This window comes from Rhinichthys klamathensis, unplaced genomic scaffold (assembly GCF_029890125.1).
Source record: "Rhinichthys klamathensis goyatoka isolate OS25496 unplaced genomic scaffold, OSU_Roscu_1.1 h1tg000228l_1, whole genome shotgun sequence".
Taxonomy (NCBI): domain Eukaryota; kingdom Metazoa; phylum Chordata; class Actinopteri; order Cypriniformes; family Leuciscidae; genus Rhinichthys; species Rhinichthys klamathensis.
In genome coordinates, this window is record NW_026606752.1 from 1,754,635 (window position 1) to 1,773,923 (window position 19,289).

The 19,289-nt window shown below is 36.8% G+C and overlaps 1 protein-coding gene across 1 annotated transcript in view; it reads right to left on the bottom strand.

The window, feature by feature from the left end:
• roraa (RAR-related orphan receptor A, paralog a) overlaps positions 1–19,048 on the bottom strand; it is a 319,482-nt gene extending 300,434 nt beyond the window's left edge. Inside the window, exon 1 of the mRNA XM_056264946.1 lies at positions 18,717–19,048. Coding sequence (XP_056120921.1) covers positions 18,717–18,870 — 154 coding nt within the window. The 5' untranslated portion in view covers positions 18,871–19,048. The remainder of the gene's footprint in view (positions 1–18,716) is intronic.
• Between the last annotated feature and the right edge of the window lie 241 nt (positions 19,049–19,289).

The following is a 19,289-nucleotide window of genomic DNA, read 5'->3' on the forward strand; positions in this document are numbered from 1 at the left end:
ATGATGCGAATCTCCCGTTCCACCACATCCCAAAGATGCTCTATTGGGTTGAGATCTGGTGACTGTGGAGGCCATTTTAGTACAGTGAACTCATTGTCATGTTCAAGAAACCAATTTGAAATGATTAGAGCTTTGTGACATGGTGGAAGTAGCCATCAGAGGATGGGTACATGGTGGCCATAAAGGGATGGACATGGTCAGAAACAATGCTCAGGTAGGCCGTGGCATTTAAACGATGCCCAATTGGCACTAAGGGGCCTAAAGTGTGCCAGGAAAACATCCCCCACACCATTACACCACCACCACCAGCCTGCACAGTGATAACAAGGCATGATGGATCCATGTTCTCATTCTGTTTACGCCAAATTCTGACTCTAACATCTGAATGTCTCAACAGAAATCGAGACTCATCAGACCAGGCAACATTTTTCCAGTCTTCAACTGTTCAATTTTGGTGAGCTCTTGCAAATTGTAGCCTCTTTTTCCTATTTGTAGTGGAGATGAGTGGTACCCGGTGGAGTCTTCTGCTGTTGTAGCCCATCCGCCTCAAGGTTGTGCGTGTTGTGGCTTCACAAATGCTTTGCTGCATACCTCGGTTGTAACGAGTGGTTATTTCAGTCACTGTTGCCCTTCTATCAGCTCGAACCAGTCTGGCCATTCTCCTCTGACCTCTGGCATCAACAAGGCATTTCCGCCCACAGAACTGCCGCTCACTGGATGTTTTTTCTTTTTCGGACCATTCTCTGTAAACCCTAGAGATGGTTGTGCGTGAAAATCCCAGTAGATTAGCAGTTTCTGAAATACTCAGACCAGCCCTTCTGGCACCAACAATCATGCCACGTTCAAAGTCACTCAAATCAACTTTCTTCCCCATACTGATGCTCGGTTTGAACTGCAGGAGATTGTCTTGACCATGTCTACATGCCTAAATGCACTGAGTTGCCGCCATGAGATTGGCTGCTTAGAAATTAAGTGTTAACGAGCAGTTGGACAGGTGTACCTAATAAAGTGGCCGGTGAGTGTATATATATATATATATATATAGGCTTGATATTAAATGAAACTTTTTAAAATGTTAAATATTTAACATTTTAAATAAAGTAGTAGTTTCAATATCATACTAGCTTTTCCTGTATCAAAATTGGTATCAAGGATTGTGAAATTTCTGTTATTGATCGCTGAAATTTTGGAATTTTTTGACAACCCTTAAAGTGTCAGTTCACCCAAAAATCATTAATTTACCCATCATTTACTCACCCTCAAGTTGATCCAAACCTGTATGAGTTTCTTTCTTCTGCTGTGAACACAAAAGAAGATATTTTGAAGAATGTTGGTTACCTGAACAGTTGATGCCATGGAAGTCAATAGGGTCCATCAACTGTTTGGTTACCAATATTCTTCTAAATATCTTCTTTTGTGTTGAGCAGAAAGAAATTCATACAGGTTTGGAACAACTTGAGGGTGAGTAAATGATGACAGAATTTTCATGTTTGGGTGAACTATCCCTTTAACACTTAAAATTAAGGAGCGAACATGCCTTAATTTAACAATTTAACAAGTAACTAAAAGGATAAATGGTAGAATAAATGGTGAAATCTCTGCCTGAGAGAGTTAAGTTGAAGGTCAGGAAGGACAAACCGGGTCCTCGGCGAAACCTTGTCCCCTCCCAACCGCTGTAAGACATTTAAATAAGAATGAACTAATGGATTCACATCCAATGCGACTCAACATGATTAATAGTTATGGGCATTGTTTAACCACTCTGGTCCACTGGTTCACTGTATTTTTTTTTTTTGTGGGGGGGGGGGGGTAAAGAAAAAAAACGAGAGTGGGTCTCTGATATTAATAATTAGCTGGCTGAATCATCACAGGAAGAGCCGAGTCTGTCCAAGCCTGCACGATTTTAATCAAAGATTGAAAATAGGAGCTGATTATAATCTGCATTGAGAAGTCACCGGGGGTGTTTGAAGAATACGACATGCCCGGATGTGAGGATAATTTGATTAAGAGCTTGCCGCACCTGAAGGGACAGAATTTCTGTCTCTTTTTAACTCTATTTACTGGATTAGGCGCCGCTTCTTAATCATATATGAATAATTAAGTACATTGAGTGACACTAATTCAAAACACAGCTTATCTTTTTGATCAGCCTGATTTTTATTTGTTAGGGGACCCGGAATTGTTTTAACACGAGAAGGATGAACAGTCACTTAACTTAGTCATCTGAACGCGTGTTAAAACGAGTCAAAATCAATTATACGCCGAAATGGCTGAATAAATGAAAATTACATGCATGAAACACGTCTGGGGCTGTAAGACCTAAAAATTAAATTTGTAACAAGTGAGTGAAGAATAGGTGTTTGCGTAATTCATGAGACAAAGAGAAAGGCCTACCATAAAAATAAATAAAGTAAGACACATGCATATGAATTACAAGCCAGACGTTTGACTTCAGTGACTCGGAATTCATGGCAGACACAAAAACGTCAAGCCGAGTTCAGGAAACGGCCTACTTTAGCATGTCCCTCCTGCCTCTCCATACTTGCTTTTATGAGCATAGACACATCTTGTGAGGGGACATTTAAAGATGAAAAGCAGACAACATTACACAACATCTGTGTCCATTACAAAAGAGTAAGACAACTAAATGGAAACAAAAACATTTTGGAGAATACGGCTCATATAAAGTTTCGGCTAAGACCAGCCTAAACCTCTCTACAAACAAAGAGAAATGGAGAAACTATTCACTTTCCATGATATTTTCCTCTTCGTTTTTACATTTATTTCCAAGTTATTGGACAAATGACAATTCTACACACACAAAAAAAAATTAAAGCAAGATCAATTTAATAGAGAAATAACAGATACCTGGTCTTAGATAATGTATCTTAAATTTTAAAAAAAAATGTAAACATTAAGAAATTAAATTAAAAACAATCTATAAAATCAAGTCTTAATATTGTATTGTTGTTTTAGGGATTTTTGTAACTAAAAAGAAAAAGTAATGAGGCTAAATTAAAAACTACTAAATCATTTTGGTAACACTTTACAATAAGGTTTCATTTATTAATACTATGAACTAACAATGGAAAATACTTCTAAAGCATTTATTAAACTAATACATAATTAAAATCAAATGTTGTAACTGTTAATGTTATTTAAATGGACCTAATATGAACTAACACTGAACAGTATAAATACTGAATAATAAATACTGTAACAAATGTATTGCTCATGGTACGTTAAGTAATGGGATCTTACTGTTACCAAAAAAAATTGTATTGTACCCTGAAAAAAATTACTCTTTTTTTAAGTTGTAGATAAAACAAAGAATATTGGAGTACGCTTTACAAAGCAAATTAGAATTAAATGTGTTACTTGCCATTTAATGTAATTGTTTGTGAACTTTACAATAAATTTCTGACTGGAAATTATTTCTAAATAGGGGCTGAAAATTTCCAGACACTTTTAAAAAGTTTTTGAAAATTTTCTGAAAGTTTCCAAAAATTCTGGAAACTTTCTGGAAACTTTCCAACCTATTTCTAAAAAAAAAAAATGTCAGTGTACTTTGCGTTTTCAATGTGATAAAGTCCGTCCACAACCCATATACTTCCACAAAATGACATTTATCCGGATACTCAACATGGGAAGAAAAAGATTACAAATGAAAATAAAGTCAGATCAAATTAGGCCATGCAGAACCAATGCCTAGCTTTCTGACGGTTGTTTAACAACACTATCCACAGCCAAAGCGAGGACAGCGGAAAAAAGCAAGACATTGAATAAAATCTTTCAAATGCACAGAAGCTCTGGCAATTGCTAGATGGAAGTCTTTGCTCTTTACGACAGCTATAGCGATTGTTGAAATCCATGCAAATTAGTCAGATTTTACAAACGAATAAAATCTCTATGCATATTCTATGATGAGATTGACTATCTTCTTCATTCTGGGTGCTTTCAAATTAATTGTTAGCGCTAATTTATTTAACATTTAAACAGATTGCAGCACTTTGCGTTCGTTATCAAGAGTTGTTTTGGCCTATGGAAATTCCACTGATCCTTTCGATCCCTATATCTCCTGTGAGGACCCAAAGGAAAGCCCATTTCCAGGCCCCGCACCTCAGCGTCACGGTCCCCACTACACCACAGCCCTAGTTAGGTCACACCCCCGCCCCACAACAGTAAATTTAGACCTCTTTAAAGGCTTCCCATAATGCATCTGGAGCGCATCAATTAATTACTATTTAAACTGTCTATCTCAGATACAGAACTTCTGTAAATGGGACGTAGATCTGAGATGTCCCCCGCCGCTGGAGATGTTGCATCAAAATCTGGTTCTTGTCACCAGCTGAGGGGCATATTTGCCAGCCCCAGTTTGGCCACTGGTGGCTGCAACTCCAAAATAAGCTCTCCCATCAGAGCAAAACTTTCAATTTAGTTCAAAGAGGGTAAAACCTTGTCTAATTTGGATACCATTAATTATCCATGAAATATCAATATAGGAGATGTGGGACACTTCTTATGATTTTTAAACTGCATTCGAAGTTTACTAGAAGTAAGAGTTAAGCTACCTTGGGTGGTAGACGTTTTGAAACGCTTGCCAAAAATGTTTGCAAATGGCGCAAGAAACTTTTCGAAAAACTTTTCAAGACCTAGTTTCCTGAAAAGCAAAGCCTTTTCATTAGAGGCAACAAATTTCAGCAAAAACTGAAAAGGTTTTCCACCTATTGCCACTAAGTAGATGACAAAATCACAGTGGATGTTTGGTTTGATCCCAAGTATTATTGTACTTTGTGGTGTGATTTTGTCATTGATGCATTCAGTCATAAAATAACCATTGGGCCTCATTTATGAAACACTAGCAAAAACTAATTTAAGTAAATCAAAACATCTTGGTTTAATCATTAAACCAAGATGTTTTAAACCATTCTTACATAAACTGTCACTACTAATTTAATGAGTATGACTAAAACGTAAAATCATTTGTAAATCGGCAATGAATTTAGCGACTAAAACCATTCATAAAACTATTCTTACGTAAATTGTTCAAATCAATTCACAGAGAGCAAATGTTCATAAAACCATTTTTATGTAAATCACAATTCAACAACTGAAACCACTCATAAAACTATGGTATAGTATTGTTAATTCAACAATTAAAACATTATTATGTAAATTGTTGCAGTCAATTAAACAAATGACCAATCAGTCAATCAAATATGTAGAAAACAATTGAATAAATTCAATGTGTAGAACCATTGATAAAACCAATTCGTACATAAATTGATACAATCAATTCAATGAGTCTGACTATTCGTAAAGCACTTTTGTAAATTGACAATCAATTCAACAACTAAAACATTCATAAAACTATTTTTACGCAACTTTCAAAGTAAAAATATTCATAAAACTTGCCTTATGTATCAGTCGCAATCAATTCAACAGCAATTTATGCCAGATTCGTAAAGTACTTTTATGTAATTTGTCAATCAATTCAACAACTAAAACATTCATAAAACTATTTTTACGCAACTGTCAATCAATTTAAGTCAAATTATTTATACTTGCCTTATGGATCAGTCACAATCAATTCAATAGCAATTTATGCAAGATTCATTCAGCGTTTTTACGTAAATTGTCAATTTCACAACCTAAACATTCCTAAAAAAAAAAATTACGCAATTGTCAATCAATTTAAGTAAAACTATACTTAAACCCAATCTTCCGTAGCAGTCAAAATCATTTAAATATAGCAATTTATACAAGGTTTTATGAACAAATTACACAGAAACTACTTTGTCTTGTGTTTCAAGCACAAGGTCCATTGCCTGAAGCCCAAAAGCAGGATCAAAGATGAAACTTGTGTTACAGAGAGCAGAAACCCAAGCATAACTAGATCATATATTCACCTTAACAGCATTTTACAAAAGGAACGTCACTTCTTTAATTTTGTACATGACACTATTGAAAGCATCTCATGATATCAACGGATTTACGATATCTTCACTCCAAAGGTGATTTTGTAATATCTGACTAGACAGGCTCCATGGACTTTGACTTGTTTTGTACAGCAATAATTTCATGTGGAAATGCTGAGACGGATCTCAGGGCTTCTAAGGGATATTGATTGTTCCCAGCTTCAACGTGTTGTTCTGCCCTGTTTATCTAATAGAAACCACATCAGAGATCAGTCTTTTAAACCAGTTCAGCACTTAGCGAGAATCTGGCGTCTCTTGAGAGGAAAGGCGCTTAACTGAGTCAACTGATTGTTTATGGTCGATCACACACGAAATACGTCAAAATGAAACAGCTTAACCTTTGAGCAAACGCATTGTAATAACACCCATCTTAAACCATACCACGGTGTGATACATCACACCTCTGATGATCAAAAACGAGAAGGGAGGCATCATCGTGTCAGGAGGAAGGCTGCCAAACAGTGATCCTCATTCCGGGTCTTCGCTCCAGGATGTCGGCCTGGCATTCGCCTGGCGTCACAACACAACTCGGCTTTGCTCGACCAAGTTGGTCTTTTCAGCTGATGACAAGTCAATTTTTTTTGGAGGGCTCTTAGAAATCTCAAGAAATGGCTGGGTCAAATCTGACCCTATAAAACAAAAAATTAAGAGAACTTTAATTGTTACATTATTTTAATGACAATTTAAATGGATTTTCCGCTACTTTATATATATTGTGTGTGTGTGTGTGTGTGTGTGTGTGTGTACACAAACAGAGATATATAATATATATAAATATAATAATATACATTTACTCACAAACATATTATGTAAACAAAAACTTATGCTAGCAATTAATCGATTTGACAGTACTTTGTATTTAGTTGACAATTCAATTCAGTTATTATTTTAATAACGTACTAGTCACTTTTTATACGAATATTGGGTACAGGAAAATTCACGTTTAAAAGGATGTAAGAGAATCATAAAAGTTACTGAATAACTTTGTGTGACAAACTGAAATGTAACACCTTCTAAATTATGAGAATTATTACATGACGATATTTTGCATTGTGAGATAACATGATAGTTAAGCACATATGTAAAGTGGGCTCCACAAATATTAGCACCCTTGCTAAATATGAGCAAAACTGACTGTGAAAATGTGTTTTGTGTGTCTTTCATTAAATATTCACAAAAATCTAATCCTTTAATTAAAGTCAAATTTTCCTGAAATATATGTATTCCGCAATTAGTGGCACCCCTTCAATTTAATAGTTTGTGCAACCTCCCTTTGCCAAGATAACAGCTCTGGATCTTCTCCTATAATTCGTAATAAGGTTGATAAACATATGGCAAGAGATCTGAAGCCATTCCTCCATACAGAATCTCTCCAGATCCTTCAGATTCAGAGGTCCATGCTTCTTCAGCTCTTCCCACAGGTTTTTTATGGGATTTGGGTCAGAGGACGGCTATATGTCCATGGAAAAACTATCATTTTCATGCTAGAAGATGCAACCAGGACCAAGTTTAAGCTTCCTGACCGGGTCAGTCCTGCGTTGATTTGATATCTGCTGGTACTTGATGGAGTTTAGGATGCCGGGTGTATCCTTCTTGGAAGGAAATTAGCCCGCAATAGCATTAAAGATGAAATGTACTTTTCTCCGTGGCCATTTCTGTCTATGCCAAACCCACCTCTGGTGTTTTTCCCAAAAAGCTTTATTTTGGCCGTATCTGGCCATTAAAACCCAGTCTCACGGAAAGCTCTGGCAAACTGGTGCATGACATTGCTGTCTAATGTCACCAAAAGCTTTTTATTGCAACCTTCCCAAACAACTTGTGCAGTGTAAAATAAATGATATGATCAAAAAGTTATGACAACATATGTTTTTACATTGCTTTAACTCATTAAAATAATTTAAGCAATTTCAACTGTTTTATGTTATACAAGATACACTCACCTAAAGGATTATTAGGAACACCAGTTCAATTTCTCATTAATGCAATTATCTAATCAACCAATCACATGGCAGTTGCTTCCATGCATTTAGGGGTGTGGTCCTGGTCAAGACAATCTCCTGAACTCCAAACTGAATGTCAGAATGGGAAAGAAAGTTGATTTAAGCAATTTTGAGCGTGGCATGGTTGTTGGTGACAGACGGGCCGGTCTGAGTATTTCACAATCTCCTCAGTTACTGGGATTTTCACGCACAACCATTTCTAGGGTTTACAAAGAATGATGTGAAAAGGGAAAAACATCCAGTATGCGGCAGTCCTGTGGGCGAAAAGGCCTTGTTGATGCTAGAGGTCAGAGGAGAATGGGCCGACTGATTCGAGCTGATAGAAGGGCAACAGTGACTGAAATAACCACTCGTTACAACTGAGGTATGCAGCAAAGCATTTGTGAAGCCACAACACGCACAACCTTGAGGCAGATGGGCTACAACGGCAGAAGACCCCACCGGGTACCACTCATCTACACTACAAATAGGAAAAAGAGGCTACAATTTGCAAGAGCTCACCAAAATTGGACAGTTGAAGACTGGAAAAATGTTGCCTGGTCTGATGAGTCTCGATTTCTGTTGAGACATTCAGATGGTAGAGTCAGAATTTGGCGTAAACAGAATGAGAACATGGATCCATCATGCCTTGTTACCACTGTGCAGGCTGGTGGTGGTGGTGTAATGGTGTGGGGGATGTTTTCTTGGCACACTTTAGGCCCCTTAGTGCCAATTGGGCATCGTTTAAATGCCACGGCCTACCTGAGCATTGTTTCTGACCATGTTCATCCCTTTATGGCCACCATGTACCCATCCTCTGATGGCTACTTCCAGCAGGATAATGCACCATGTCACAAAGCTCGAATCATTTCAAATTGGTTTCTTGAACATTACAATGAGTTCACTGTACTAAAATGGCCCCCACAGTCACCAGATCTCAACCCAATAGAGCATCTTTGGGATGTGGTGGAACGGGAGCTTCGTGCCCTGGATGTGCATCCCACAAATCTCCATCAACTGCAAGATGCTATCCTATCAATATGGGCCGACATTTCTAAAGAATGCTTTCAGCACCTTGTTGAATCAATGCACGTAGAATTAAGGCAGTTCTGAAGGCGAAAGGGGGTCAAACACAGTATTAGTATGGTGTTCCTAATAATCCTTTAGGTGAGTGTATATATACACATTTATTTAAGTCAGTTTAATGTAATTTAAGTTAAAATGAATTAAATATCCAAGTTGATTGTACTTAAAAATTGGAGGCAGCAACTCTTTTTTTTTTACAGTGTGGTTATAAAGGTGAGGTCTGATCATAGTTTTGGAGACTTTCTGACCTCCTCTTCCAGATTGTTACCATATACAGTTGATTTCAACTTCTTAATTATTGTACAGATGGTGAAAATTCCAACAATTAAACTATTATCTTATAGTTTAGTATTATACTATAACTATTCATGATTTGTGCAGTTTAACAACTTTTTGTCACACATAATATTCTCAGGCCTTTCCCATATGGATGACTATAGGAATTTGGCCTGTGTGTCACTTCATATTTAGATCCCAGTGAAACAGGAAGTTATGACTTATCACTACGGTGAACATAAAAACTTAGCATATAAATGGGAATATACTACAGTTAGAATTTTACTCATTAGAATTTTTAGGGGCGCCAGTAATTGTGTAACATGTTTCAGGGAATGTTATTTATTATATATTATACATTTAATTATATTTTTCTTTCAGCTATTTGACTTTAATTAAAGATTACATTTTGTGAATATTTTGAATGAAAGACTGAGGAGAAATTGCCAAAACAAACTTTCACAGTCATTTTTGCTCATATTTACCAAGTGTGCCAATATTTGTAGAACCCACTGTATAATTATTTTTTCATTATGGTAATGAGAAATTAGTTATTTTTTTGTGCTTTTCACAGTAAATATTTCTCCAAAACAGTGTGTTAAAATGTACTTTATATGGGTTTGGATAAATTATAACAAAATGTAAATTTGTGAGAGAACCAAAGCTATTTAACACAAATGTCCCTTTTCCTTACTTCAGATCAAGATTTGGGGACGCGACTGCTTCCAGATAAGCACAGAAGGGCGACTTCCTCTACAAGCCTGTTCAAGCACAAGAAAAATCCTAATCCCTGCTATTTGAGAATGTCACAGGCGCCTGAAAGCATGGCTGTCAGATAAAGCTGCACACACCAGCTCTGGGCTTCAGGAGAGCTTTTTCCTACAGAAACCTTGTTTAGAGCCCTCCACTCCTCAACGGCCCATCCGTCTTCTGTCATCGCTGGGTAAACATACGCCACCGCTCCTGCCCACAACCCTCAGAGTAAAATAGCGCTGGCTGCAACGTTAAAAGTCCTCAGACTGGGGCCAGTGACTGGAGCCCGTACCACGCTGGGGTTTCCAGCAGCATATTGCTGACCAGCCAACAAAAACAACTGGCACGGCCAGACTACCATTAAGAGGTGTGTGCTCCATTAAAAGCAGCATGTAACTGCATTTCTGTAGCCAGAAGTAAGCGGAATAGTTCATGCAAAAGTGAAAAAATCCGCCATTGTTTACTCACCCTCCTGTGCGACTATACCAATATCTTACATTTTTTAATATACTGGTCACTCTGTTTCTTATGGTAGTAAAAAAATATATATATAAAAAAAATAAAAATAAAATAAAAAAATTTACAAATTAAAAAAAATTTATAATAAAGAAATAAAAATAGTCCAGGGACCCTCGGGTATCCACAAGGAGATGCACATAAAGCTTGAGAAAAATGAATGCAACATTTTACAAAATTACATATTACATAGTTAACATGTTCAAGAATTTTTGTTTATTTAATGCAATATTTGACACAGTTTTAGAAAAATATTTACTGTTAAAAATTCTCATTATCAAAATGAAAAATACCATAAGGCAAAAAAAAATAATTTCAAACTGTAAATATTTATCATTGTCATTTCTTTAATTCACACATGTAAGATAAAAATACTTTATTTTAGTCGCGATAATCTAACAAGATTAACTTTGACCATAATGGGAATTACAAAAACACTTTATGTACCAATGCATTGTGGTTATGAACAGCTTAATTATGCAACTTAACATGCAAATTATGTTACAATGCAAAATATCCTTAAGAAATAGTTGACCCAAAAATTGTATTTAGAATGTGGTATATTTCAAGTTATTTAAATACTTTTATGATTCTCTTACATTCTTTTGAAACTTGAATTTTCCTGTACCCATTTGTAATAGCATAAAAAGAGTGACCAGTACGTTATTAAAATAATAACTGAATATTAAAATAATAACTTAATTGAACTGTCAACTTGAAGTAAACATTTTGTGAAAATATTTGAATAAAATTGTATCAGTGAAACCATTTCCTTTGACAATAGCCAATTATTTAATTTAGAAAACATCACTTTTCTAATTGTCACACTTTGTCACGGCATAATTAAAAAAAATTACAAGGACATATTTGGCTGTCTTTATTTTATTTATTTTTAATAGCATAAAAAAAACATTTGGGGCATTCATTCATTCTGGGTTATCCATTCCTTTAAAAAACAGACAGGGTGGTATAATGTTGAATGTGTTAAACTGCACAGGTTAAAGGTAGGGTAGGCAATTTCGGAGAGGCTAGCAATAGCGAGCTAGCTTTGAAAGCATAAGATCCCACCCTCCCTTCAGAGCGTCTCCAAAACTACGCCTTCTTCAAAACATATGAATAGGGCTGGGTATCATAACAAAATGTTCGATAACGATACCGATACCTTGACTTCGATACCGGTTCCTGAACGATTTTATGTAACCAGTTTTAACAATATATCATTACCTAATTTTTATTTTTTCAGTTTGTTGACTTTTTTACACTCATATTTTGAGTATGTAAAAAAGCACCATTGCTAAAGTTTTCTGTTTCCTAATCATTTAACAACATGTATTCTTTACTTCAATGAGCTCATTGTTTCTGCCTTAACTTAATGCATTGTTTAACAATGAAACTGAATAAAAATTAATTGAAATGCATTACACTGTCACCTCAGATAACAGATCACTCTAAATTGTAATTTAGACACATGCATTTTCTGTGAAGCTGCTTTGAAACAATATATGTATTGTGAAAAATGCTATACAAATAAATGTGAATTAAATTAAATATAGGCTACTGGGGGGTGGGATATATGCCTCGCGCTCAGCACGTGAAGCTTGCCGCAAAGCACTGGCAAATGTAGCCTAATGATTATGGATGTGTCGGGAAACAATAGCAAGGAGATATTCAATTGTTTATTAATGAACAAGTGTTTACTAATGGTGTGTTCACACCGAACGCGAATTTAATTATTTGCGCGAGTAGATTACATACAAAGTCAATGGAAAGACGCGAATAGACGCATCATTCCCGCCGGTCGTCGCGAATGACGTGAATTGGGCGACGCGAATTGGGCGACGCGTTTGCCGCGAACGTCTTCCGCACAAGTTGAAAAATTTGAACTCGAGCGGAATATTCAAGCGTCTAACTAGACGCGATAGACGCGTATTTGACGCTCTATTCGCGTTCGGTGTGAACACACCATTACTCTCAAGTGTATTATGTGCGCTAAGTGCCTTATCAGATTTAACGTGTTACCGGTCTTGGCAGCAATTATCTTATCTTATTAGCCGCGTAAACTAGTGTTTTTCCGCCACAGCCAATCATGCTGCATGCTTATTGTTTCACTGACGTTGACGAGATTAACCACTTAGGTACCGAAATTTGGTACCGAAAAACAAGACATGTTTCGATACTCGGTAGTATCGAGGCAATTCGGTCGGTACCTAAAAAGTACCGAACTCGGTACCCAGCCCTACATATGAACGCACAAAGCAGAGTCTGCAAAGCGTCACGAGACAAAATACGGTGTTAAACTACCCCATGTCTCAAAGCACATAACATTACAATAATAATGAACGTAAACAACTTGTAGATAATATAATTTCAGCGTTGATAGTGTTGACATTGAAACCATAAATCCGAGTCTGATGACGTGACCAGCCATGATTGGGGTTGACCTCTCTAAATTACTGTGTGAACGGAGCATAAGCTCGTTGTTTTGGTTCAGGAGGAACTGTAAAAAGCGGCTGCTGTTTGTTTGCGGTGCTCTGTGACTGACGTCTGTCTACACCTCTACATGGCCTCATTGAACGCGCTGATGACATGTGATGTCTGCGTGAACAGGTGATTGGACGAACATTTTTTGGCCCTGAGATTTCAAAAGAAGATATATACATATTGTAATATTTAGACCACTTTTATTATTGACTGCTATCAGAATGTGAAGCGAGTTAACAAAAAGTGTTTATGAAAAACAAATTGCCTACCCTACCTTTAAGCTCGAGCACATTGGGTGATGCGACGTTAAACGCTGGGGCCAGCGTACAATATCTGTTAGGCTAATAGCGGGGTTTAAATAAAAGGGCTCAGCTTGGCTCATTCAGCCGCTAAAAAAAAAAATCCCCCCTGCTGGAAGGAGTCAATCAGCACACGGCCAGGTGACAGATTTCACCATCACACACTGACACCGAGGCTGGGAGCAAGCAAAATATTGTTGTCTGCCATGCCAACTAATAAGTAATTATAGGCTAGTCCTTCACAGATGGCAGACCCCACAGTCATTCCGCTGTCTTCCAATAAAGGAGAAATTAAGTTAAGGCGCTGCTCCGCACATGTGCATCTGCAACACGAACAAGCCTGAGTCGAAACAAGCGGCGAACGTGCCTGAGAGTTAACAGGAAAGAGCCCATTAAAACAAGCTCACGACACTGCAAATCTACTCAACCTGATTGATGTAAAGCCCCAGATTTGTGCGCAGTGCACACGTATGTAATTATGGAACTGTGCACTAAAAGGTTGGAAATCAAACCTTTGTTTGGAGTTACTCTAACCGGAATGATCGAAGAAGTAGTCTTCCAACTCATCCAAAACAGAGTACAATACTAATACTACCCTTCACAAGTTTAGGGTCGGAATACAGTTTAAAAGAGCTGTTTTCTATTTGAATATATTTTAAAATGTAATTTATTCCTGTGATGCAAAGCTGAATTTTCAGCATCATTACTCCAGTCTTCAGCGTCACATGATCCTTCTGAAATCATTCTAATATGCTGATTTGCTGCTCAAGAAACATTTATTATTATTTCCAATGTTGAAAAGAGTATTTTTCTTACAAAAACGCATCGCTCTGCTTCAGAAGGCCTTTAATAACCCCCTGGAGCCGTATGGATTACTTTTATGATGGATGGATGCACTTTTGTGGGCTTCAAAATCTTAGTTTCTATTCACTCCCATTATAAAGCTTGGAAGAGCCAGTCATATGAAAAAAAGTCATATACACCTATGGCTTGAGGGTGAGTTGGATTTATAAATCCAAGTCCTCTACACTTTTTTTACATTAAATAACCAATTTCACTTACACGTGAGATTTAACTAGAAGCAAAAGACCTAGCCCAAAAGCTACAACACACAAGCTTGAACCTATGAAAACTGACCATTAAAGATGTCACATGGAGTCATAACACCCTCTCTAACAGATTTAAGCATTTGTGTGCTTGCTCATCTGACCCGCCATCAATTGGCTCCTCTTAAATAAGACGTGAAGTGTCAACACTCAGGGTTAAAGCATCACGTGCCGCTCTTCAGCTTTGCCTTTCAATTCCTGCGAGGTCAAATGTTATGAGTTCTTTTGTGGATGTGGACAAGCAGAGGTAAAAAAGGAATAATATCAAGCAAAAATGAAGTCAGAATTGTTGCGTCAAAGGCCAAGTGTGGGCATTGTGTAAAACAAACGAAAAGGGAAAATTTGTTCCTTCCTAAATGTCTTCACATCCAGATGTTGGTTTCTGTGGACAAAGCTAAGTGTACCGTCTGACCAGCGCACTATCATTTGCAGAATACTTTAGAAGATTGTCTGTCCATAAGTTTCAACATGCTGATATTATTTGTATAAAAATGTGTCTATTGGGTGACATTTAGGTCAACATTACAAAAATAGTTTTAACAAGTCTCACAGGCAAAAAGGTACCAAAACATATGAATCTGGCCATAAAACCAAGCCAAGTGCGGATTACGGATGTCTTTCCTCAAAATGTATTATGTACTTTCTTAATAAAAGGGGCAGAAAATGTTTGAACTTGAATAATCTAATAACACAATGCATAAAGGCAAGCTTCAATTAACGGAAACATAACGGAGTTACTATATTTTCATCAGAAATTGAACCGGTAATCCTGAATCTTCCAAAAGCCTCAGACATATATTCCCTTTTCACTTGAGATCAAAGCAATGTGGTTTGCTTCATTTCATAGATCCGCGGAAAAGTGGTTAATTCATCCCTGCGCTGAGATCGCCCTCCGAAAACCCACAATCACAGCCAGTGCAGCGAAAGCCAAATAAACGTACTTACACACCACAAGCAAAACCACAAACTGCTTGTGGTTAACTAATAATAACCAGTTTGGCATGTGGCGTCCTACTGTGCGCAATTATGAGATCTGACTAAACCGCAATCTTAAGTGTTTAAGCAGCCAAAATATGATTAACGGTACCAGCTGCTGAAACGTACTTGAGTGTGACATTGATATTTACGTATTGTCTAAAACGAATGTATATGGTCCAAGGACACAATAAGCTTTTATAACAAATCAGCATGTATGAAAATGTATCCTTGCAACATTTCCTGTCTGTCTCTTACAGTGTGTATTGGGGCTGCACAATTAATCAGAAAAAAAAAAAAAATCACGTTCAATGAAACTTGATGCCAAAAGTCCAAGATTAAATATAAAAAGTTATCACACTTGTCACGTGTACACTTTTGAATGTCACCAAGTAAAGGTGGGTTTTTTTTATATGTTTAGTACATTTTTTGAATGTTGGATCTCAAGTTTTATTGAAATTATGCAATTTGCTACCTTAAATTTCGCTACCTTAAAAAGTCATTTCGACTTAAATGACATTAAACTGGCTTTAAAAAAAGTTGCAAATTGCAGTTAAAGTTAAAGCAATGTAAAAACATGTCATAACTTATTGATCATACCATTTTTTACAGTGTCATTTTTTGATTTGTCAATCATAGCCTTGAAAAAAAATACAAAAATATTGGAAAAAAATTAGGGCTGTCAAATGATTAATCACGATTAATCACATCCAAAGTAAAAGTTTGTTTACATAATATATGTGGGTGCACTGTGTATAATTATTTTGTGTATATATATATATATAAATACACACACATGCATGTATATTTAAGAAAAAAATATTATATAAAATATTTATATATAATATAAATTATATATAAATCTATATACAGCATATACATGAAAATATTTCTTAAATATATACAAGCATGTGTGTGTATTTATATATATAAAATAATTATACACAGTGCACCCACATATATTATGTAAAAAAAACTTTTATTTTGGATGTGATTAATCACGATTAATCATTTGACAGCTCTAAAAAAATACAATTATTATAAAATAATAATTCTAAATTTTGACCTTCATATATTAATCAATAATAGTCAATTATGAATGATCAATAATAATACAATATTATTACTATTCATAATTTGAACTAACAGCTGGGTATCAACTTTTCTAAACTTTTGCCACTCTAACAGACAACTATACCAGCATTATCAATAATTGTTCAGTTTATTGTAAAGTAGCATTTTTGAGTCCCTCTGAAATGTCCCATTGGTTTAGAATGATGGATTTTGATCAATAACTTCAATAATTTGAATCCTGCAATCATACCTCAAACAAACATGAGTTCTCAATGCAGAGTTTTTTCAAGATGCTAAAAGGTTAATAAATAAGGACTACAACCAAAATGATGTGATTGTGCATCCTTGATGAATCAGAAAACCACTGCATTCCTTCCAACTAACATAAATGCTTACAAATTCATATTTGAAGTATGACTGTATCAATTATGCTATTGTACAAATTGTCTCTCACGTACTTAATTTTACTCATTTAACCCGACATTATAAAAAATCATGACCACACAGGTCTGTTGACTCTCTTGGTGTGTTTGTTGTACAAGTCTTGCGAAAGCAAAGTGGATTTTTTAACACAGGAGAACAGAACATTTCCTTTGAACACTGTTTCTCGTCGCCCATTCACACAAGGGTTACATAACAGGACTAAGGCGTTCTTTCTTTTGCCTTTCCCTTCCAGATGCACTTTAGTCCTGCTGTAATGGGCTGGGGTGAATATAGGTCAGCAGGTTAGGAGTGTCTCAAAGTCAATCTCCTACTTTAAAATAAAATGGCACAGACTTGCCTAAAAACTGAGCCTCCCTATACCTGCCTCTTCTGACTGCTATTACATAACAGCACAGAGCTGGGAAAGTACCATGCAACAACAACGGTGAAACAACGTCCTTTTAAACGGCTAGAAAAAGAGAACGGATGGTTTATTACAGATTCATTAGGATTTAAATCATGCATCAAACTCATTTGTGCTATGCAACGTCATTTCTGCACATTTTCTTATTGACGACAAACATGAATAATTAATACGTAAGGAAATACGCACAGGCTCAACTCGCTCCACAGTCCAGCGGTAACATTTTCGTCTAGAAAGCAAGTGGACCCGAGTTCGAATCCAGAACTTGCATAGAATTTTGCTTAATAAACCAAGCGAAAACAAAACGACATTACGCAAAGCATCGCTACACACATTTGTCACAGTGCAATCATACAAAACACAATAATCACAGACTTCAACGTTACAGATATTGAATGATTTTTTTTTTCCATCTGCTCTGTTTATGGCAAAACTTGTTACATAACCAGCTTACATTCCACATTCAACATATTAGCCTCTAAATATACCCTTCAGCGCGACATATAACAACCCGAAAACAGATTCACAATGTTTCTTTACACTGTGTCATGTCACTTGTTCACTTTTTTGTCTGATACGTTTTGCACTGAACTTGGATGAGTTGAATAGAGACACTGAAGGGGGAGTGGCTAGAAATCTACTGTCTGCACTGTAAATCACAAGTATTTAGACGTAGATTCATTAAAATGAGATATTAAAATCATAACGGGAAGTTAAAATGCCTTATATTATACATGCAAATTGATAGGCATTTAAGGTCAGCATCAGAAAACGTGCAATGGGCAAGTAGAGGCATGCTGACAACCAATGAATGAAACCTAAAAATATTTATAACGCTTAAAAAAAATAAACATGCATCTAATAAAAACACTGCGCGAGTGCGCGTGTCAAATTCTACCATTGCCTCAGTCTCATTTAAACAGTCTAGTGCATAAGTTCGACTTGTTATCATGCACATTAGCTACACATGTCTTTGTGTTATTTTACACCATCATTTAAATCCAAAATGAACTTTCGTATTGTCAAATTTAGATTGTGTTGATAAACGAATCTGATTTTTTATTTTAGTCTTCAGTGTCAGTGCTGTCATACATCCAACAATGGCAGGCTCATTCGGTAACAAAAACAGCAAGTCTAAAAGCATCTCAATTCTGATATATTTCATTAAAAAAAATGCCGTTTCTTCTAATTCACCACGCGCTTTCCCAGTGAAACAAACGCACTGGAATCATTTTTACGCGGCGCGCGCGCCATTCAAGTTGAAATGAATTCACTTTGAAGTTTTTGCTCATCAATACTACGGAGAATCAATGTCGTATCGATTCCAAATAATCAATATCTCTCACCTCTGTTGGTGCTGGAGCAGCTCTGCCTGCGCACCGGGGCTTGGTGCTCAGCTTTGCGGAGGGTCTCCAGGTTTACCGGGGTTTCCCTGACCGGGGTAACCGGCTCTGAGACGCCGTTGCCCGGGTCGCTCGCTGGATCTGGAGGGGACTCCATGTTGTGCTTTCTTTTGGAGCTATTGCTGCTGGTGTATCACGATGCGCCGCGATGCGACTCAGAGCTCAGAGGTTTGGTGTAGCTTTGTATTTTTCTAGCAGAAGTAAGAAATGTTGAACAGGCGAGTGTGTAGACAGACAGAGGTGGGTGTGTGTGTGTTTGATTGTCCACTGGCAGCGCTAGAGAGGAGCTCCGGTGCAGCCGCTCAACAGGGAGACACTGTCAATAGCCGATGAATGGATGTGTGTGAGACCTATTAACAGTGGAACTTTCATGTCTTTGCCCATGTTCTAATGATACAGCCGCACTTTGTCCGATATGCGACACACAATATGAGATTTATAAGGCCACATACTGCGATATTGCACAGAGGACATTCTGACATTCTTTTTATAATCCCTGCACGTTTGGTTTATGAG